This window comes from Gouania willdenowi, chromosome 1 (assembly GCF_900634775.1).
Source record: "Gouania willdenowi chromosome 1, fGouWil2.1, whole genome shotgun sequence".
Classification (NCBI taxonomy): Eukaryota; Metazoa; Chordata; class Actinopteri; order Blenniiformes; family Gobiesocidae; genus Gouania; species Gouania willdenowi.
In genome coordinates, this window is record NC_041044.1 from 32,511,071 (window position 1) to 32,533,766 (window position 22,696).

At 37.2% G+C, this 22,696-nt stretch overlaps 1 protein-coding gene across 2 annotated transcripts in view; it reads left to right on the forward strand.

The window, feature by feature from the left end:
* The first annotated feature begins 6,181 nt into the window (after positions 1 to 6,181).
* Positions 6,182 to 22,696, forward strand: part of mxi1 (max interactor 1, dimerization protein) — a 42,669-nt gene continuing 26,154 nt past the window's right edge. The window contains exons 1-3 of one of the 2 annotated variants that reach the window (XM_028456023.1): positions 6,182 to 6,525; positions 10,120 to 10,222; positions 16,526 to 16,555. In XM_028456023.1, coding sequence (XP_028311824.1) covers positions 6,306 to 6,525; positions 10,120 to 10,222; positions 16,526 to 16,555 — 353 coding nt within the window. In that variant the 5' untranslated portion in view covers positions 6,182 to 6,305. Of the gene's footprint in view, positions 6,526 to 8,463; positions 8,886 to 10,119; positions 10,223 to 16,525; positions 16,556 to 22,696 lie in introns of those variants that run through there. The other variant, XM_028456029.1, reaches the window with a different exon arrangement.

A 22,696-nucleotide genomic window follows, 5' to 3' on the forward strand; every position in this document is an offset into this window, starting at 1 on the left:
TCATTTTCAGGCTAATATTGGACCGATATCCGATATTAATAATAAATAATAAAAAGTACTATATTTGAATGGCCAGTGCTTTTCATTGGGTATTATATCAGGTAAAAAGTACCCAGTGTTAGTAATGGTGTTACTAATTTTAGTTGGGTTCTTGTGTGATATCGTCTTTGTCATCCACTCTCTGTCACTATCAAAATGTCCTTTTGGCTGTTCAAAGTCTGAGGATGCCACAGTGATTTATTTGCATTGTTAATTAGGCATGTTCCAGTGAAAATCACAAGAATATGTGCTTGTAGGAAAAAGCGGATTTGAAGAAGGGAAACTCCCACACCTTTAAAGACGATGCTGAAGCTACCCAGAGACCCCAGAGACCCCTGACACGTTTAAAGAATTCCTATCTCTCATCAACGGCAAAATTTCATGTTTTGGTAGTCAGTTCATATTTGACTGATCATTATGAAATTTGACTAAATTATACTATGGCTGGTTTCTTAATTATCCCCCTGAGTTTCATCCGGATCAGACCTGGATTGTGCATTTTTTTGCGGTTCTTCGAAAAAATGAGGGTGTCCATACATTTGGACCTACTGTATCGTTATTAATGAGGATAAAAAAAATATTTCTAGGCCTTTAAAGTGTGAATAATCATGGTACAATGATGTGAGAATATACTGTATTTGGTGCTTGGCAGAGGTTTGTGCTCTAGTGCTCTTGTTTTTCATATGATGGAATTTGAAGCATTTTGTCTTAACTGACACAAACTAACGATGCTATCAATGCAAATATTTTTTTCTAAATTACTCTTAAGCCAATTTTTCCTGTTCCCTCACTCCCTAAATATTTTAGTCTTCTTTTTTTCTTCCTTTTTGTTGTTTTTCCTGCAAAAAATCCTCAGTAGCTGAATGAGTTTACATTTAACTATGAATATCTGATGAAAGAGAGAGAACAAAAATGCTTCTTGTAAAGCTATGATGACACCGCACATGTCAGGTAAAGAAGCTTGAGTATTAGCTGCTTGGTATGTTGAAATTAGAGATTTGTTCAAATACCTTTCAACTAATCTCTCAAAGGCTTGTCTCTGTTGCTGCTTTTTATTGCTTTGCTCAAACTTACAGTATTTTTCTCACTCCCACTCTACATCCACACATGGCGGATGTTGCGTAATTAGCCATGAACACGACTAACTGAAGTTGTCATTTGAGAAGGACGTAAATGGGTGACATTTATGAAAATGTCAGTGCGTTTTCAAAGGATTCAATACAGAATAAGAGAGAGCCTTTCTAGCTTTGTGTGTGTTTTTTTGTCTGCCCTTCTCATGTTACTGCATCAAAAAGATGGGACAGTTTGGTTTTGTTGGATACTGATGTAGAGTCCTGACAGTTCGTTTGTATGAATCAGGGTTGGGATCGATTGTAATTGCGTAATTGATAATTAATTACAATTTTGACGTAATTATAACTGTAATTGTAATTTTTCTTTTTTTCTAGCTGTAATTTAATTGTATATGAGTTCAGGTAATTGACTTTGTAATTGTGTTTGCCATGGAAATTATATAAAAACTGTAATTTACAATTTAATTAAACGCAAAGCGAGAGAACCATGTTACAGTTCTATGACTTACGTAGTTAATACTGCAGGGATACAATAACGATACGTAGTTAACAATTATTAAATGTATCGGGATGTCCCGATACAACTTTTTCACTTGCGATACGGCACCAATATTGCCGTATTACGCATTGGCCGATACCGATATCGATCCAATACGATATCAGCACGAATCATACATACTTTTATTACTTATTTTGTAGTGTGGAATGTTAGAAAAGGCTTGATCAAGTGATGTTACTCATACAGAGAACAATAGTCAACAATTCAAGTTCACTTCAATTATTTTTTTAAACAACCGAGGGCGGGGACAAAAACTCACCAGAGCGCTTATATTGGAGATTTTAGATGAAGTCCGATAAAATGTGATATTCGTTTTCTGGCTGACATCGGACCGATATCCGATATCAATATCGGATTGGGACACCTCTATAACTTTTCCCACTACCTGTCAGTTCTTTTGAGCATCATTTTACCTTTTTAAAATAATTTATATCTAGGGGTATACTGACAGAAAAAAGGCTCAGACGTCGCCCACAACAAAAATATTACCAATAAACTAATATTTTCATTGATAAGGAAGCCAAACAAGGTAACCAAAAGATTAAAAAACAAACAAAATAGATGATAGATAATATTTTTTGTGTATTTTACAGCTGATTTAGGACATGGGTCAGAACTGACCAGTTATCATAAGAGATGCTAACAGAAAGCTAACACAAGAGGAAGGATATATTTCATGGGGTTATTTATTAAAGGCTCAGTAAATGTGATTAATTGTAATTGAAATTTAGTATTTGAGAACGTAATTGTAAATTACTTAAGGGGGAAAAACAATAATTGGAATTGGGAAAAAAATGTTGGTCACCTTAATCGTAAATGAGTTGCAATTGAAGAGGGATAAATGAAGACTTAATTGTAATTGAAAAATGTAATTGACCCCAACCCTGGTATGAATAGTGTTTAATGAGTCCAAAATGACCCCGTCACAAGTTTTAAGGTTAGTCCATTTGGATCGGACTGAGGCTTTCTGTGAATGTTCAACACGTTATTACCATGCCTGCAAATTTCTTTCACAAATACTAGTTGTCTGAATGAAATGGTATAATGGACTTGATTTATAGACTGGCTTATCCCTACACTGAAGTAGTCCCAAAATGCTTTACACATCAGCTCATTCACACTCACATTCACGCACCAATGGGACAGAGCTACCATGCTTGGTGCTAGTTGACCATTGGGAGCAACTTAGTGTTCAGTGTCTTTCCCAAGGACACTTTGACGCATAGACAGGTATAGACTGGTATCGAACCCTCTACCACCTGAGCCACGGTCGCCCATATTAGTACAAAATGACCACATCAGGGCGACCGTGGCTCAGGTGGTAGTGGGTCGTCTTCTGATCGAGAGGTTGGGGGTTCGATCCCAGCACCTGACTTGGGCAAGACACTGAACCCTAAGTTGCTCCCAGTGGTCGACTAGCGCCTTGCATGGCAGTCCTGTCCCACTGGTGTGTGAATGTGAGAGTGATTGGGTGAATGAGCTGATATGTAAAGCGCTTTGAGACTGCTTCAGTGTGGTGATAAAGCGCTATATAAAATCAAGTCCATTTACCATTTACCATCAAAATAAAATCATTATAAACCCATAAACCGTAGTCAGAAGACAATGACATATCTGCGTGGACTCTGGAAACTCTATCTAAAAGTAGGGGTGTCCCAATCCGATACTGTTATCGGATATCGGTCCGATATCAGCCAGAAAACAAATATCAGGTTTTGTCGGACTGCATCTAAAATCTCTGATAAGTTTTTGTTGTTTTTGTCCCCGCCCTCAGTTGTTCCCACCATATACTGACAGTATCGGCCAATGCTCAAAGCTGCAATATCGGTACCATATCGGCAGTGAAAAAGTTGTATTGGGACATCACTATCCACAAGCAGAGATGTTTAGTTTTTGAATGAGTCGTAACTTCCCAGGCATCATCACAGGTTGTGCTGATTGCAGTTTGCTTCCTAAACCTTTTGCACTGGTTGTTGTTGTTCGTCCCTTAAGGCTCAGATAAAAAGAGCACGACTCTTTGAAAGCGCCTGACCTCTGCTCTGTTCCCCTCTTGATGTTTAAGTACCTTCTCTTCTTGTTTTCACTTGGGTTCAACCTTCAAAGTAAATGATCGTAGGGTGGCTTTTAATTAGAATGAGGATATAAAGAGGATACAGAGGTTAGACCTGTCAATGGGGTGGGGGTTGGTGGGGGGGGTAGCTCCAAACAATGTATCTCATACTTGACCAATCTTTACCTTGTCTCTATTAAACCAATCGGATGCACAAAGTTGTCTTGTTTAGAGTCTAATACGACTTTTCTACTCGTGACCTAACACCACCAACATAGAATAGTGACTCCTCCTGAAGGCAAAAGCATAATACTTATAAACCCACCCCAAAAGTTTTTAAAAGTCTAAATCACTAAATTCATTATTGGCTATTCCCCACTGCAGGTTGTAGAGAGTTAGCAGGATGAGGGGGTGTTGGGGAGGGGACATAACTTCAGAGATTCCCCTGCGAGTCCTACTTGAAAGTTTCCATTTCTGTGAACTTTACATCAAATGATCATGGTTCAGCGCCGGCTCTTTGAAGTAAAACTGGGTGGGGGTGTTGGTGCCGAATGCAGTCCTTTGCCTTGACATGTTTCTTTTTATAATGAAGCCTGCCGTGATGTCAAAGCATCTTTGCTAAAGGTTTCCTAAAAATGGCAGAGGATCAAGGAAAAGAGCTTAACTCCCAGGATCCCTTTTTCTCCCAGGATTAATGGATGCACTACTATATAACACACACGTCAGATGAAGAAAGGCTTTCATTACAGTGACACTGACATGTATTCCACTACTTGTGGGAGATTTTCTACTTTGGACAAGGAAATGTAACCATTAGTTTAGTGATTTCTGTCGTGCCTCATAGTGTGGTGTGTTACAGAGTTTAGATGCATGTTTTTTCCAAATATGTTGTTTGTGTCCAACTGTAATGTCAGAATCTAGAGTAAATAATAAAGATATAATAATAATATTAATAACATTACAACTTTATTCTAATAAAATTACAACTTTATTATCATAACATTATGACTTTATTCTCGAAAATATTGTGACTTTTATGAAATTACGACTTTATTCTCATAAAATTTTGACTTTACTCTCAAAATTCTACGACTTTAATCTCAAAATATTGTGGCTTTACTAAAATTACGATTTTATTCTCATAAAGTTTCGACTTTATTCTCGAAATATTAAATTTTTAATAAAATTATGACTTAATTCTCATTAATTTTTTACATTATTCTCGAAATATTACAGCTTTATTAAAATTACGATTTTATTCTTGAAATATTATGACTTTAATAAAATGACAACTTAGTTCTAATAAAATTACAACTTTATTCTCAATATATTGTGACTTTAATCTCAAAATGTTATGGCTTTACTAAAATTACAACTTTATTCTCATAAAATTTTGACTTTATTCTCTAAATATTACAACTTTAATATAATTACGACTTTATTCTTAGAAATATTACAACTTTAATCTCAAAATATTATGGCTTTACTACAATTACGACTTTATTCTCATAAAATTTTGACTTTTTTCTCAAAATATTACAACTTTAATACAATTAAAACTTTGTTCTAATAAAATTACAACTTTATTCTTGAAATATTACAACTTTAATCTCAAGATATTATGGCTTTAATACAATTACGACTTTATTCTCATAAAATTTTGACTTTTTTCTCAAAATATTACAACTTTAATAAAATTACGACTTTATTCTTGAAATATTACGACTTTAATGAAATTACAACTTTGTTCTAATAAAATTAATACTTTATTCTTGAAATATTACAACTTTAATCTTGAAATATTACGAATACAAAAAATACGACTTTATTCTGGAAATATTATGACTTTATTCTCAAAATATTACAACTTTAATAAAATACGACTGTGCTCTCATAACATTATGACCTAATTATCGAAATATTACGAGTTTAATCTCGTAATATTACTACTTTAATCTCGAAATATTACGACATTAATCTTGACATATTATGATTTTAATAAAATGATGACTTGATTACAACTTTATTCTCAAAATATTACGACTTTGCTCTTGAAATATTACGATTTTTTTTTTTTAAATTATGACTTTATTCTGGAAATATTGCGACTTTAATACAATTACGATTTTATTCTCGAAAGATTATAACTTTAATAAAATTAAGACTTTATTCTTGAATATGACTTTAATAAAATTAAGACTTTATTCTCATAAATGTATGACCTAATTCTCGAAATATTACGACTTTAAATTGGTAGTGCTCAGATTTAATTAAATTTGAATGTAAATATCAAAGGGCTTTCCACAGGTACACACACCTGTGGTCTGTACCAGTCCACAGCTCGTAGTCATACAGGGCGGGCACTGGGACCATGCGGAGCTCTCAGACACGGGGGCCGGGCTGTGGTCTCCCCATGCACCACCATCCTCTGACATGGGCCAGCCCACAGCTCCACATCCAGCATCCTACATCCATTAAAAGAGAAACGAGGAAGCATCCAACAGGAGCAGCGTCCAACGCAGGCTGCCTGCATTCAACTGCGCTCAGCACAGCGACACAAAGCACCCACAACAGGAGGGACGCCATGGCCCAAAGTGAAGCACAGAGAGGAAGTTTGAAAAGTGAGGAGTTTTTCTTTGACTCCGACGCGTCTCTTATGGATCAGCCAGATTTGGACATGACCAGCTGCCCTTTCAATGACGTCTTCAACTCCAAAGACTCCCACATGGAGCAGATCAACACTTTTCTGAAGAATGTGCAAGTGTTGCTGGAGGCTGCTCGTTTTCTGGAGAGGAAAGATGGAAGTGAGTTGATCCGAAACTGCGTTTTGATTTGTCTACATTTACACGTCCTTTTATTGTGAACACACGCAGACAACAAAGGGCTGAGTTCATTCAACTCAAAGCACCACTGGCTGCAACAAGCACAGGCTGTGGAATAAAACTAGCTATTAACTTCTATTACCTTTGTTTAAAAAGGCTTTTCCTCGTTCTTTTCTGTCCTCATTGTAAGTGTTGGGCATCTTGTTCTCTTACACATAATAAAAACTCGTTATTTTTGCACAACTAATGAACTCTGGGGTTAATTATTATGTGCATAGGCGAGAAGGTTCAGTTCTAATAAATCTGTCCATATCGCAGCGTCCTCCAACTCACTTTATGATGATGTCATTGTACCTCCGCAGACTAGATGGAGAAATATAAGCAGGCAGGCCTCATGGATTAAACCACTGTGTACACGACGGATTCATGGAATTTACTATGACAAATGTAAATATATATGTTTTGCAGTTTTTTGCATGTCAGATTGTGCACGTGTGTGTGTGATAATAGATTAGTTATTATTGCCAGCTGTATTCTGCACGTAGGAGTGTTGGGCTTTTGCTAAAACGTCCTTTAGTCACGCGTTAAATGATATACATTATATTTAATCAAATCGGTCACCATGTACTCGTTTCCCCAGAAGACGTCACTTAACGCTGAAGCCACATAAGGCATGTTTATTACCATTAATGTCTACATCCGTTCATCTAATATGCAGATGCACGCTGTCCGCTTCCTTTTACATCACATAACGCACTAAAGTGCTCAGTGGAGCCGTAGCGTGCCAGTTCAGCTCAGATCGCACGCTACGGCTTTTCCTCACAGATTGTTTGCTTCCTGCTATTTTGGGGGCGTGTTGCACACGAGCTCCACATGGCGCGAGCCTCCGCAGCGATTGGTCCGCTGAGGGCTCAACCCACGACGCCTGTCAAAAGCGTCCGCCAATCACGCTCCACCTCATCCGTGACGTCATATGTTGCTGGGCCTGGCTTAAGCCGGCAAATACACTCCCACGGTCCCGGTGGTGCATGGGACTTGTAGGGTTTTTGAGCAGTGAAACTGTGGCACGTTTCAGACTGTTTTATGAATTTCATTTTTATTTATTAATTTGATGGTTTTATTTATTGATTTAGTAATAATAATAAAAAACACATCTTATTAATTTAACTGACCTCACCCAGAGTTACTTATTGCTATTAATATATCTACATTTAGTGCATACACATGAGGCTGGGAGCAGGAAGGGGAACTTACAAGTTACAACCTTCTTGGATGCTCCAAAAAAGAATAGAAAAGAAGAAGAAGAAGAAAAAGAAAAAAAAAAAAAACAACGTAGCAATTTCAACAAATTTAGGCTATGTTTTGGAAAGAAAATAAATCAAGACAGTGCAGAAAAAGGCTGGCCTATTTTTTATATTTATATTTTCCTTCCTTTTTATTTTATTGAGTAGATAAAGATATGTATGTATTTTTTTTTTTTCATTCTGACATCAAATAATGCTTTTTTCTGTATATAAACATACACACAAGTAAAAAGAAACATAAAACTATAGAAACATGCAGTGTTCATCCCAAGGCAATTCTTGTATAATTTTTTTCTATGTGCAAGGTTTTATTTTAAACGTGTTTATTATGGCTGCCTGAAATAATTAACCTCTAAAACCCCAGTTTTTATTTTTTATTTAAAACTTAATTTTGAATCCTTATTTCCACTAAAGACACTGTTTAGGGATGACAGCATTAGTCAGTTTCTTACTTTCACTTCACTTGTGCTCACAATCAAGCCTGCAGAATCAACACGGGAATAAAGAGCATTTCAAAGTAGACGCATTTACTCGGTTTCCCAGAATGCAGCGCGCAGTGACCGGCCCCCCTCTGTCACTGGCCCCGCCCCTCAGCTGAGCAGCTAGTAAACAAACAGGAGAGCGGAGGAAACGGGCAGCAGCCAAAGCTCTCCGCTACCTCACGAAGATTTTATAATCTTTTTTTTTTATTATTTGTTTTCTAGCTATTTGATAGCACGTTACCTAGATACACTTAAGGCTTTGGTGCGCGGATTTGATATTTTATAACATTGGAATCTGGCACGGATTGGTGCTGCTGCTGCTGCTGCTACAGATGAACAAGAAAATGTAATGGCAATATTTTAAAAAAAACCGCCTCATTTAAACGCTATCCATTGTGGAATATCTTATGCGTCGTGTTCAGGGGATTTAAAACAAAAAACAAAAAAGCTACTCGATTGTTTGCTAAGCTAGTGACGGTGAGAATGACAGCAGTGCAGCTAATGAATATCCAACGACTACTGGAAGCAGCAGAATATATCGAGAGGAGAGAAAGAGGTAAAAAAACCATCACGCTTCGGTGTGTTTATCTGCTTTACGTTACACTTTTATGGTTGGTGGTTCGGTCGACGATCCCCGACTCGGATTCCATACCGTAGTGTCATTGGGCAAGGCACACACACACTCCCAGCCAGGCTGCCCTGCATAGCAACATCATTTGCATTAGCGTGAGCGTGACTTCCTGACTGACAGTAAGCTAGGAGACAAATGCCCAGTTTGTGACAAAGTGACCGTGTAGCGCCCACATTAAGGCCTCTAACGCCACGAAAACTGCCCAGAAACGCTAATATTATAATAACAAATCAGTTTAAAAATAATTTAAAATATTTCTTGGTTATTATTAGTAACTAAAAGGACCAGGGTTGTCCCATCCAACTTTTTCACTTTCGATACGATACTGATATCGCAGCATTGTGTGTTTGATTCAACATGAATCATACACATATTTGCTGCTTATTTTGTAGTGTGGAATGTTAGAAAAGTTATATTACTCAGAGAGAAAAAAGGTCAGCAACAGTAGGTGTGACCAAAACTGACTCATTTTTTTTAATAATCAATGGGTTACATACATTTTAACACTAAACATAAGAATATTCTACAAATACATAAATTTGAAATTAATAGGTCACGGCTGGGGCTGCACATTTAATGTGATATTAAGCGTGATCACGATTTTGCTTGCCATGATTAAATAAACCGGATTTTCTGCAATATTTACAATTACATTAAAATACTGCACTTTGTAATTGTGTATTCATTCAGTTAGCCTTTGGTACATTTTAAATTCTTAGGTTAATTTTTTTGAAATTATAATTCTTATTTAAAGCTTCATTTTGCACTGTAAACTGTACACATATTGTTTGTTTAAAAGTAGTGTAAGAAAAACCTTTATTATTATTATTTTTTTTACCAAATTGGATAAATAATTGTGATTACAATATTGATTAAAACCACAAACCAATTAAAACAAATTATAATTTTAAAGCACATAATAACAGGCCAAGTTTACCTCTATTATTTTTTACTGTCAGTATTTAGTATTTCCATTATCAATATTAGATTGGGACACCCTGAGAAAGCACTCCAGGCTTTTGATATTTGCTGTTTTTAAAAGAAGATGCCAGGAGCTTTATTCTATCTGGAGAATTCTATGTACACTGTCTATATGTGTGACTAAAAGCAACTTCTCCACTCCCTTAAAATGCTACATTTATTTTGTCTCTTTCCTCAGAGTGTGAACATGGATATGCTTCAACGTTTCCATCAAATGAAAACACAAACTACCAGAGGCAAAGAAAATTTCGTAACAAGAAGTTCAGCAGTAACCACAACAGGTGAGAGACTACCGTTATCACATAAAGAAAATACATTTTGTTCCTGCTGTGTGGATACATGCAAATTTGCTGAATCATGGAAATGGCAGTCTTAAAAAACTGTGACTACACAAGGATTTTTAGGCTGAGGTTGCAGACAGCGTGTGATTATAGAGCACGCTTGCAGCCAGTGGCCGGGCCTGTGCGCTGGGTTAACACGTGAGCTGTCATCAAAGGGGAAGCCTAGTGCCCTGGCAAACAGTGCCAGTAGTGGTCAGGAAATTAATCCTGTGTTGTGCACACGGTATTTTTTTTGCATTTATTGTGACCATTCATGTAACATAAATGTCTGAGTGCAAAGCTGGCCACTCCTTTAATGGATTTTGGTAGAAGAAGGGAAGCATGACAAGACCAAAAGCTTTCTGGGCTTCATGTCATCTGATTAAATCTGACTGCTCGAGCTGCTAAGGTTAGTAGGGACTGTTGAAAGTCATCTGTGCTGATGTTCCACAGAGACACTGTGGTCTAAATACATTTAATTAATAAACTAAGTTTATTAAATGCCTCAGAATGGAGGAAAACATTACAATTTCCAAGTGTTGCAAGTTTTGTTTGCAGGCAGAATTGGGGTCAATTACAATTGCAAGCGCGTAGTTGATAATAAATAACTGTTATGACGTAAGTGTAATTTTGCAAATCTGTTTCTGTTGTAGTCGTAATTAAATTTTAATTGAGTTCAGATTATTGACTTTTGTAAATGAAATCATATCAAAACCCTCATTTACAATTTTATTAAACACAAACCATTTAAAAAAATCTATAAATCAAGGTTTATATTGACGAAAAAGGCTCGGACACCCTCACCAAAAATATTATTACCAATGTTTTCTTGGATAAGGAAGCCGAACAAGTAGTGATAGGCCGATACATTGGACGATTTTTGCATTTTTTTACGTGTATCGGCATTGGCCGATGGGGGCTGCTGCGTTCGCCAAGCCGCATTATTTACAGAGAGCAGCAATATTTTTACTTGTTCCACATCACCTGTTTTTAATATTTGTGAAATATTTTTTACTTGTCATTCTACCTCACCTTTGATAATTTCAATAAATGTTCCTTTTAAAAAATTTGAGACGCGTACCTTTTTTTTTAATCATCATTATGTAATTTTTATGATGTTAATTGAGGGAACAAAAGTAGTATCGGCTCCAAATATCGGCTCAAGAAAATCTGCAGTCCGTATCGGTCATCGGCTAAGGCTGATGGGGAAAAAAATGGGCATCGGCCCTAGAAAAGTCCATGTCGGTCTGTCCCTACTAACAAGGTAACCGAGAGATGAAAAACAAATGAGATGATAGATGATATTTTTGTGTGTGTTTTACAGCTGATTTAAGACCCGTTATCATAAGCGATGCTAACAGAAAGCTAACACAAGAGGAAGGTTACGTTTTTTGAGCTTATTTATTAAAGGCTCAGTAGTTGTGATTAATAGTAGTTTAACTTTAGTAATTGAGAAAGTAATTGTAATTGACTTTCAGAGGAAAAATAATCATTTTAATTGTAATTGGAAAAAATGCTGGTCACAGTAATCATAATTGAGTTGTAATTGAATGTGAATAATTAAAGACATAATTGTAACTGACCCCAACCCTGTTTGCAGGTGTTATATTCTGAAAAATGAGAATCTGATTGCTTTTATTCAACTTAAGTCATCTTTGCAAACATTTATACATCTTTTTAAATATGTCATTTCAGGTGCGAAAATGAGCATGTATTTACTAATCTAATGTGGCATTCACTCAGTGCAAAAACTTGTATTTTAGGTAGTTTCCAAAGCACAGAATATCTCCCAAGTTCAAACCCTCTTCAAATGTGATTTCTCGTGGCGCTGCTTATATTAATCTCTCCATTGACAGTCATGCATCAAATGCAAGCCATACTCTCCTTCTTTCTTTGAGACCTTTAATATTAATGCATGAGGGGGGGTTGTTGCACAAACAGGAACTGCATGTTACTTATCACGAGCACAGAACGTTGCCTGCTTCTGCATGGCAACAGTCACACACTCTGATCCACTGTAGCATGGAGTATCTCTCATAAACAAATTTAGCATAATGAACATGACCTGAACGAGTGAAACCCTTCAGTCATCTGCTTTATAAAACGTATCGTGTGCAGGGAATTTCTGTAAAAAAAAAAAACCCGAAAGAAAATGTCTCGTAACGCACCTGGAAAGATTCTCTTTTAATTGAAAACTTGAGAGAACATAGATGAGAAACAGTTTTACTCAACAGACGAAACAAACGGCAAGTAAGGAAGTCGGGAAGACATGTTCTCTAGGATGAGAAATCAGTGGTTGTGTTAATCACCAAAACATATTCACTGTGAAACTTTCTCATGAGCCTTTGGAAAAGGACAGTTGGCATCGCAACAAAACATCTTTGTCTACATTTACAATCACAGTCAGGAATGCAGAATTGACGCGCCTTCCATACATACTTCCAAGACGTCACAACTACTGGTACTGTGATTTCAGATTACCATCTTTAGGACTAGAAGGTGCATACAAACCCAAGGGTTCACTCTGCTTGGAGAAAGAAGAATTTCCTAATAACTTCAGATTGGATTGAAGGATTTTTAAACAAAAGCGTTATTTAGAGCTGAGTAAAAAGAAAATCTAATTTGATCGATCTTGAATCAATTTCATTGAAATTTTCCCAAATTGTTTCATATGTGCTGAAATCAACTTTTCCTATTACTGTAACCCCAGGAGTCTCGCGCTAAAGTTTTGTGTTAGCAATGTCGACTACTGCGCCTGTGCAACGCGAGAGTGCATTCAACGCAAATATGGCGGATTGCAGATGCAGGCAAAGCTCTGTTGGGTAAGATGCGCCAACTTAAATCAGAAGTTTGGAACCATCTTATTAATATTAAGAATAATTTGAAAAATCAATCAATACTGAATCAAAATCGAATCGTGATTCATCGATCCAAATCCTTCATAATTAGAATCCAATCGATTCAGGAAATCGGCCATGATACCAGCTCCAGTGTTATTTATTAAGAAAGTGTGTTCTATTGAAAAATGATGTGTGTCACCAACTTGCACCAGCTCCAGCTGCTCTCTGCCAGCATGCTGCAGCTTAAAGTGATGGGCTTATCTGACCCTGTCCTCGCTTGCTTACTGTATATAGCAGGGCTATGTTATCTCGTTGACCCATTCTGTGTATATTTGTATATGCCATTGCACACACACACATACATACATGTTTGCAGAAGGAAGAGTGTGTGTGTGTGTGTCCCTGTGCTGGTTTATAAGCTGTACTACGTTATTGTCAAGCTGGAGAGTTGATTGAAGAGCCAGGGTAGAGAGGTTTGTGAGGAGAGTCTGCAGTGGGGAAAAAAAAACAGAAGTTGAGTTTGATTGATTTCTCATAATTAGAAATGTGCTCTACCAGGATTATCCCAAGATCGTCCTCATCTTTGCATTTGATGATAATAGTAGTTTATGATGATTTTAGCTCTGATGCTTCCACATCCGCCTTGGACTCCTATACTTGTGTGTACTGTCTTCACTATTTATTGCTGTTATATTATGTTCATTATGTTCTATATTTCTGTAAATATTTATTTGCTTATATAATGCTGGCCTCGAGGAACAAATTCCATTTTTTCAGAAACTTTTTTTTTTTTAAAGTATACATAACTATCTCGACAATTGTCTTTCTATATTGGTCATGCAAATTTAATCGGGGGCTTCTATAATTTTGACAGTATTTTGTAGAAGGTGGACAATGGGTAGCAGAGGGTGTGGGTCTAGGGAGTCTTCCACTGTAAATTATGATGTTTTACCATAGCTGTTTGGTGCATCTAGAGCAGGGGTTTTCTGATGGTTTCACCCAGGGACCCACATTTTGCCACGGTCATTAAATCGCGACCCACTTTTTTTTTTTTTTGGAACTCAACACACCAAATTTAGTTTTTCACAAATAGCTGTTGAAAAATCACATATAATTTTTTTTTTAAACATAAATCTATATATTTTCCTGTGCAACATGCATTTCACAGCATGCCTGTCAAAAGAAAAGTTCCTTTCAAAATAAAAGAGAAGTCCAACATGAGAGACATTAAGTTTTCATTTATTTTTTTACCAGCTGTCTGCAACCCACTTTTGGGTCCTGTCCTACCAGTTGAGAATCGCTGATTTAGAGGACTCTGTAGTTGGACCTCCTGCATGTGGCCATGAGAGGAATTTCTTTACTACTTGCCATTATATACATAGATCATCTGATACACTGTAGTATAGGTTTACCAATACGTAGACTAAAGATGACACCATTCTATTTTTTTTCAAGAAAGTTTTATTTGCACTTATTTGAATTCCGTTTCAAAACTTTTGTTTAATGAAACACATACTGTTGTATGAGTTGTACTCTCAGGGTATTGGTTGCAAATCTATAGCTACAGCAGCATGGTTGGTTCTGTGAACATTTGGTATCGATGGGTAAAGTCTTTTTTTTTTTTTTTTTACTACTCTAAAATTATGTTAGAGCTTATTAAAAACATAATAAATAAGAACTGTACAGAATTTTGCCTTTGGCTTGGATTTTGTGCACAGTAGTTTTCAATACATTACATTTTAACAAATATACCAGGTTGTTGTGTGCTTTTATTATTCTTGCTACATCATTGGCTTGATGATCAGTTGTATGACAGACTTCAGTCGAGCATTCAGAGTCGTGCTCCGCCATCCGTGACTCCTGGAGTGCTGTACAGTCTGAAAGTTGAAACCTGCCATGAGTGTGCATGCGAACGCTTAGGTTCTCACAGGTTTTCAGGAAGTGGCTTTTGCCAGCTTACAAGTGAGCTGTGTGCTTTGGTGAGATAGCAGCTGCTACTCCACCCTGCCATTGGGTCTGTCCTCCTGAATCAAATCCACAGCAGACCAAGCATCCAGTCTTGTGTATTCTATTACATTGACGGTTGTCTATATTATTGTAGATGAATGGTATTAATCTAAAAAAAAAAAAAAACTTGGGTAAAGTTGCAACCTTTATTGGTTGCAACAGATTTTGTTTCCTTAGTTTTAATTTGCTCTTATTAGGGATGTAACGATTCACTCAACTCCCGAAACGATTCTCTCACGATTTATTTTCCAAAATAAGACAAATGACTGAAAAATATTCTTTATTTTTCTTCAGAAAAAAAAATAAATACTATACTATTTTCTTTTATCTTTCATTGTCAAAAGAATCCCTCGATAAACTATGCAAAACAATGCAATTTAATTAAAAATAAATCCTGAATGAAATAAATAAAGAAATAATACAAATGAAGAAGAAGCCTATTTATTTAAATTCTGGCTCTACAGTAAACTATACAAAACTACATAATAGTTCCTTTTCTTTTTAAAAGTGTTACTGAAAATGTATTTTGTGCCTTAACAGTTGGACTTTAAAACAAACCCCATATCAAAGAAATAATATAAATAAACTATGGCTTTCATTCTCTCCCTCTTGTTTATCCCTTTCCTCTCTGTGCCCCTCTTACCTTGGATCTTTAATTTTATCTTGGCGAAGCCAAAATGCTTCTACACTTCTGATTTAAAACATGGTGATGTGTCCTGAATTTCAAATTCTTAATAGATAGCGCCCTTTGCTGTAAAAAAAAAAAAAAAAAGTGAATCGAGACACTTTTGAATCAATTTTTAACTGCCTCACGATTAATCTTTACATCCCTAGCTCTTATTTCTTGAATAAATCCTGCATTTGTATCACACACAACCAGTTTTACTGACTGAGCTCCGTTAAAAAAAGGATGCACTCATTGAAAGGTAGGAGATTTATTCATTTTTTATTTTAAGCATCAGGAAAAGAGATTCTCTCCCTTCAGTATGTTGTCACACAAACACGCACTCAGGAACCAGCTTATTCACTTCCTATTATTAACAGGGCACTGAACCCTGGCTATCGGTGTGTGTATGTGAACTACACATCGTGTACACACAGATATACTTATGTGCACTGCGGCACATGACCGACCTTTTAGAAATGATGGTTACATTGAAGGAAGAGCCTGCATAATGCAAGATTGCATCCGTGGGATGTCACTTTGACATTTGACTTTAGCCCGATGGATTGCAATTAATTAATAAATCCATAAATCATATCTGATATGACATTAGCATGTGCAGTATATGTATGCCCATGATACCATTTGTGTTAGAAAGTTTCCGCACCCAATACTTTATGCAGGGATTTTTCACAGAAAATTCCCTCAAAAAGTATACATTTTAACTGTTTTTTCTTTGTCGTTTCTTTGCAGGTCTACTCACAACGAACTGGAAAAGAATAGGTGAGTTCGTTTTTGTGAGTTGACTTTAACACATCTTACTGGACATATTGAGTTAACAAAAATAAAACGTCTTTTATGCCTCTCTTTCATTCCCCCTCCTCAAAGTATTTGCCTTTTCCCCATATAGGTATATGGAAATTGTCTAAAATTGGACAATTTATGTTATTTCTTTCTTTGATGCTTGCATGTTTAATTTCTGAGTGTCTTGTTATTACTTCTGATTAACTTTTTTCTAAGGTTTTTTTTTTCTCAGTCCGTCCATATGTTGATGACTATCGATGACCAACCATGATTATGGTCAAAAGTAGTAAATGTCAACAAGCATTTATGCTGGATTCTAGCAAATGTGGAAATATATATATATAAAGTCAACCTGTTGTTTGTGCTAAATAGTTTTTAGACTGAGTTTTATCCAGAATGAAAAGGATACTTTAACATATATTTCTTTATTAAAGTTGGAACTTTGGGTTCAAGAAGTCGGGTATTTAGTCAAGACCCCAATTTGATGTAGTTTACCATGCCCTCCTCCAAAGGGACCTGGAGCATTTTTCTAAGAAGCCCTTATCAGATTTAGTTCACCGCCCAACCGTGTGTACTCTGTTTATGCTCCGAGACTTTGCAGCCCACAAAAGTCATGCTGTAAAGCATTTTCACCATAAATAAAAGAGGCTAGACTTCCAGGATTTATGGCAACTACAAAAAAACTAGTTGTGCCTTCCTTCCATTTCATTATCTCTGAGCGTGTGTGTACTATGAAAGGATGTGGGAGGCTGTATCCATTTGGTGTAATTACATATCACCTCAGCCTGTTTTTCTCAGCCTTGTCTCTGGCAGCCTCCTCTAAAAGGATGGGAACATTGGAAGGAGAGCCATCCAGTGAGTTAAATATAGCTGAGAGTTGATGTGTCATCTTGGTGCTCATATGCGAAGCCACACAAGGCCAGCCGGTCTTCTTACTGGCCTCGGCAGATTGTGACACCCATGCTGGGATGCGTTTTGGAAGTTTTACACCCACACAAATATATTTCAAAAATACGTGCCAGCTTTCTTGTTTATTCCAAGAAAACGGAGTGAAGAGTGTTATGTCACTCCTACTACATTCTTTCAGCTGATCTTTGTAGTGTAGCCTGTTTCTCCGGCCATTTATGGCCTATAGTCATATCTGCCAATCAGAGCAGACTCCTGCATGGCTTGTGGATGGTAGAACAGAAGGGATCAGTGCTGATTGTGCCCAGTGTTACGCTATTAATATGGTTAGGGTAGTGTTTGGGCAATATTTTTAATAACACTGTTTGTGGGATTTAGCAACTTTTAAGTACTTTTTACAAGATCAGACTTTCCCGGTCTCTTGCTTCTTTTGCCTTACAGACACACTGATTGGGATCTACATCAGAACTGCTCATTTTGGGAACAGCACATCCAGTACCACATCGCACTATCAAATCCACACACCCCTTTTCTCTCAGCCATCAGGCAGTGCAACTATTTGAATCTTGTACCAGCAAAGATACAGTGTAAAAATTGAAATGGAAATCCTTCTTTGTAGGGACAGAATTAAAACCAGAATGATTTATAATCCACCTTTTTTTTGCAAGAAGCAAATCCAATTCCCTTCTAAGTACATGACCCACTGTAAGTTAGATGTATCAGCCATAGCTGTTCACCCGAGTGTGACTGGCTTATACAATGATTCTTCAACAGTGGCAGCTTTCGTTCCATCTCACCAGACTTTCCAGTCTTAGAAATTGAAAGCAGATTCTTGATGGTTCAGGCAGACTGGGACATTTTCCAATGCTTATCAGAACCCTGCATCTGCAGCCAGCGAGACGACTTATCTTGCACGGCTAGCCCAGGACCTGATAACCTTCGTAACACACGGACTTGTGATAGTAAAGGCATCACAAGTGGGATAAACGGCAGCAAAAGAGGGGGCAAAAAGTAAACATGCATACCTAGATACTAACTCTGTGGTGAAAGCAGATAATGTGGTTCCTTGAGGTTTATTATCCTCTACCAACTAACAACTCATTCACATGTAAAGAAATGACACGATCTAAGTAGTGTTTAGAGTTTAAAACTGGTCAAGTGCTTGTTGTGTTTCCTCTACCTTGATCTCATAGCTGCTTTTCTATTGGACGTTTTGTTCATTAACAGAGAGAGATTATTTCCCTTTGTGGCCCAAGAAGTCGAAGTGACATGACATGAGCTACATTTTTTTTTTTTTACTTTGAGCAGGGAAAACATTAATTGTTTGAAAGCCTTAAGTGTCTGTGGGTTAGGAATACTAAATAGAATCACATAAAACGTCAATGAGATTTTAAAAAGATATGAAGTATTTTATTTTTTAAATAGAATGCATGGATTTGTGTTTTTGATAATGTGCGTGTTTCCTGGTTAAACTCTGGTTCTAACCGCAAAGGCATCATATTTTCCAGTTTGCTCATACTTATGTTAGGATTAGAGGCCTTTTATATCTTTCTATTCTATCTAAGCAGCGAGCTATAAAATCACCGCTGCTGTTCCGGCCTTTGGCCCGGGTGGGCAGTCACACAATAAATAAGCTTGGGTTACATTTGGATGATTTTCTATGCCCCATTGGAAAGGAAAAACTATTCACAAGTTGTTGTGTTTGCTCCCCAGTGAGTGCAGCCTCACTGGGGAGCAAGCACAACTGGAACCATTGGTAGAGACCAACGTGACGACTTGTAAGCTTTTCCTGGCTCGTAAAAGCTGCTTAAGGGACTTGATCTTTGGTCTGGTGAGCCCAGCCAGAAAGCACACACGTGCTAGACCATGTCACCTTTTCTTTCTCTGTGGCCACCCGGGTCTCGGCCCTAATAGTCCAGCATGGCTTTGACTTAGCTTGCGATGGTGCCAGAAGAGAAGGGAGTAATTGATTGGCTGATGGGATGAGTACAGGGATTGGTGACACAAACCTGACTAAGGGAAGTCCCCAGCAACACACAAACTAATTATATACACCTCTTCATTAATGTATGGTAGAAACATTCCATCCTCCACACACTGAACTGTCCAGCTGGTTCTACATTTCTACACCCTGTTACTGTTGTTTCCTAATGTTCAGCTTGAAAAACGTATTATTATTATGTCTCTGCTACTAGCCAGGACACCATCTTTTCCTCTTGCATCTATGTTTGTGCCACAGCTAAATTAACAATAAACAAGAGTCTTCAAAGAGCGTAAATTTTCACCATGTGCCAAATATACACTTTGCCAGATATTCACAGTTATCTGGATCATAACAGAGTCATAAAGATCATTTAATAATGAGCCAAGATGTGAGTTTTTGAAATTCCGCCAATGATGAGTGATTTTTCGAACTGATCCAGAATCAGTATATTGATCTGGATCCCCTCCTAAATTTAATGGAATCATCAGTAACCTAATGTCTCTCATTTGATTAAATTTTGCTCAAAATTGGTCAGATACATTTGATGTAATCCTGCTAAAAGACAAACAAATAAATAAAGGTGCTGGCCTGTTGCACCATCTAACTGCACCCTGTAAGGTTTGCAGCAGAGAAGTGTAAGCAACAAATATTAGGATCATTTACATATAGCCCTTTAATAGTCTGTAAGTTGGGTTCTCTTTCAGTGTCTGTGACCTTACCAGGGTTTGGGGTGTAGAGCTTCATTTCAGCATCCTAGGCTACTTAGGCCAAACCATAAACAAAGCAACATTTCATTAAAGAGACAGATCAACTTGGCTACATATACATATTTATTTTCACAAATCAATTTAGAAGCAAATTATTTAACACATATAGGTTTTGGAAAGAAACTGTTCTGAGGTAGCATTGGCACCTGTAGCTACCAAGATCATTTAGTTACATTATTTAAATCCTCCTCTTAGAAGTCACTGAAACAAATGAAATGCATTGTAGGAATCCAGCTAATAATTATGAAGTGTTGTCAGTTACTTTTGGGTGTCCAAAACCTGTCTGGTCTTTGTCAGATTGTTAAAGACAGACTACAATCTGTTGTCTGCACCACTTTGACAGAGAGTGCAATGCGTCCCAGATGTTCTGCAGACAGGTGTAGAGACACAGGAGACAGAATGTCGGCACTTCAGGACTCATCCATAACACATATTTTCTTGCTTCTCGGACCACTTGACCCTTCTTATCTCGGCGTCTTCTTGTTTTGCCCTTATAATGTGAAAGTGACTTACACAGCATTCTGCAGATGAGCAGGGGTGCCAAATGGGTTAACGCTAAATAGGCATGTAGGCTTAGTCAGCAGGTTCAGCCCATCCAACCAGATGCTTCCTGACTTAACAATGGCAGTGATGGTTGGTAGATTTTCTATTTGGCTTCAGATCTTGCTGCTTGGTATTATTCATTAAAGTGTTCAGTTCCTCCTACAGATTGGGTTTTTTATGTTACACAATATTGTGTCTGCCAACTTTGGACCAATTTAATGAGGCCTCACCACTCACTGTTCCAGAAGGAAATCATTCCCTTTCCTTCCTGAAGCTGTAAACTTTGTCACGCAACGTAATCAAACCCCAAAGAGAAAATACAGCACTACAGTAAAGAGAGGTACAATGTGTGTTGTCACTAGATTTTGTTATTTGTGCTAATTAATGCTGAACTCATCAACACAGCAATGGGAAAGTGGGAAAACTGACCAATAATAAAGATTCTGTCAAAAATGAGAGCAAGGAGTTTTAAACTTGCCACATACAGATCAGATTCTGTCAGACCAGACAGGACGTATTTTTCCCTCCCGGTCTTGGACCAGGTTGCTGCACACAGTGAGGATCATAGGCGTGTTTAGATTAGAATTTATCTCGGCTGGTATTTTAAGTGAATTCTAGCAGCGGTTTTCCGGTACTGCTCCTGTTTTCATGCAGTCTGAGGTTGTTTCAGCTCGTAAAAAGTCTGCTCACTTTTCCGTTTTGTTTCGCGATGTTAAGGATTAAATACTTTTACACTGTAATTCAAAATAAGTTACCAGAACTGAAAAAATTTAAGGCAATCGCCTCAATTTCAATTAACTTGAAAGTCAAAAATTTTCAGAACTTAAAAGGTTGGATGACTGGCTACTTGTACTTTTTGATAAGGGTTAAGTTTATTTTTAAATGGTCCCAATTTGAAACAACAGGACTTTATTATTCTTAGCATCTAATTACTTAATTCTATTAAGTTGTGCTTAAGTTGTGTTTTTAAGTTATGCTTACTTGTAAACAATATAATTCCAGTTACTCAAAAATTTTTAGTTAAACAAAGTTCCCCCAAAAGGAAGAACATGTTACACCAACTTGACGTAATTATATTAGAATAACTTTTTCTATCACTTTGAGTATAAAGTACTTAATCTATTTAATTACTTTGATTGTTCAGGTTTACAGTGTACAAAAAAAACTACACAGCTTTTGTAATATTTCAAGCACTACTGCTTACAGCTGTCATACCCATGGAAGTTGATTACAAGAAATGAGGAGTTCCAGTGGTTCCTTTAATCAGATATGTTCAAGTGTTTGTCGTAATCTCCAAATTTAATTTATGTATTCATAATGTTTCATTTCACCATTACATCAATCGTGTGACTTTTATCAGTCCGGAACCGTCCAGAATTTTTGGGGTATATAGCCAGAAATGCCCCGGGCTTGATCCGGGATCAATAAATCCTATCTGCTGACATCGTACACAGAGCGGACCTTGTGCTCCCTGGTGTTTTTAGTGTCATCGATGAACAGTAAAGCTCAACACCCCTAGTGGTTTGAGCTTACCGACTGGGTGAATTGACTCTCAGACATTTAATTATCCTCGTCTCTATTGGATACATTTAATCATAGACGAAACAAGCAGGATTTCACAGGATAACCCCCTACTCACCACCCGGCCTTCATCTTGTGTCCCCAGCCAACATCATGCTGGTTGTCCCTGGGTATAAATGCAGTACATTTTTGGTGTCATGCCAAATTGGTAGTAATAATGCGAAACTTGTGCCCTCACTCGTCCGTTCACTGAGGACTAAACAGAAAACCAAGGATTTTTGGTGGGTCAGCGACTATGTGGGTTGTGATTTAGGAAGGAAGAGATCAGGCTGATTGAAGAGAGTTGGACTGATGGCGCTTTGTTGACGTTGAGTTTAGAGATGCTGATCAGGTAGTGCC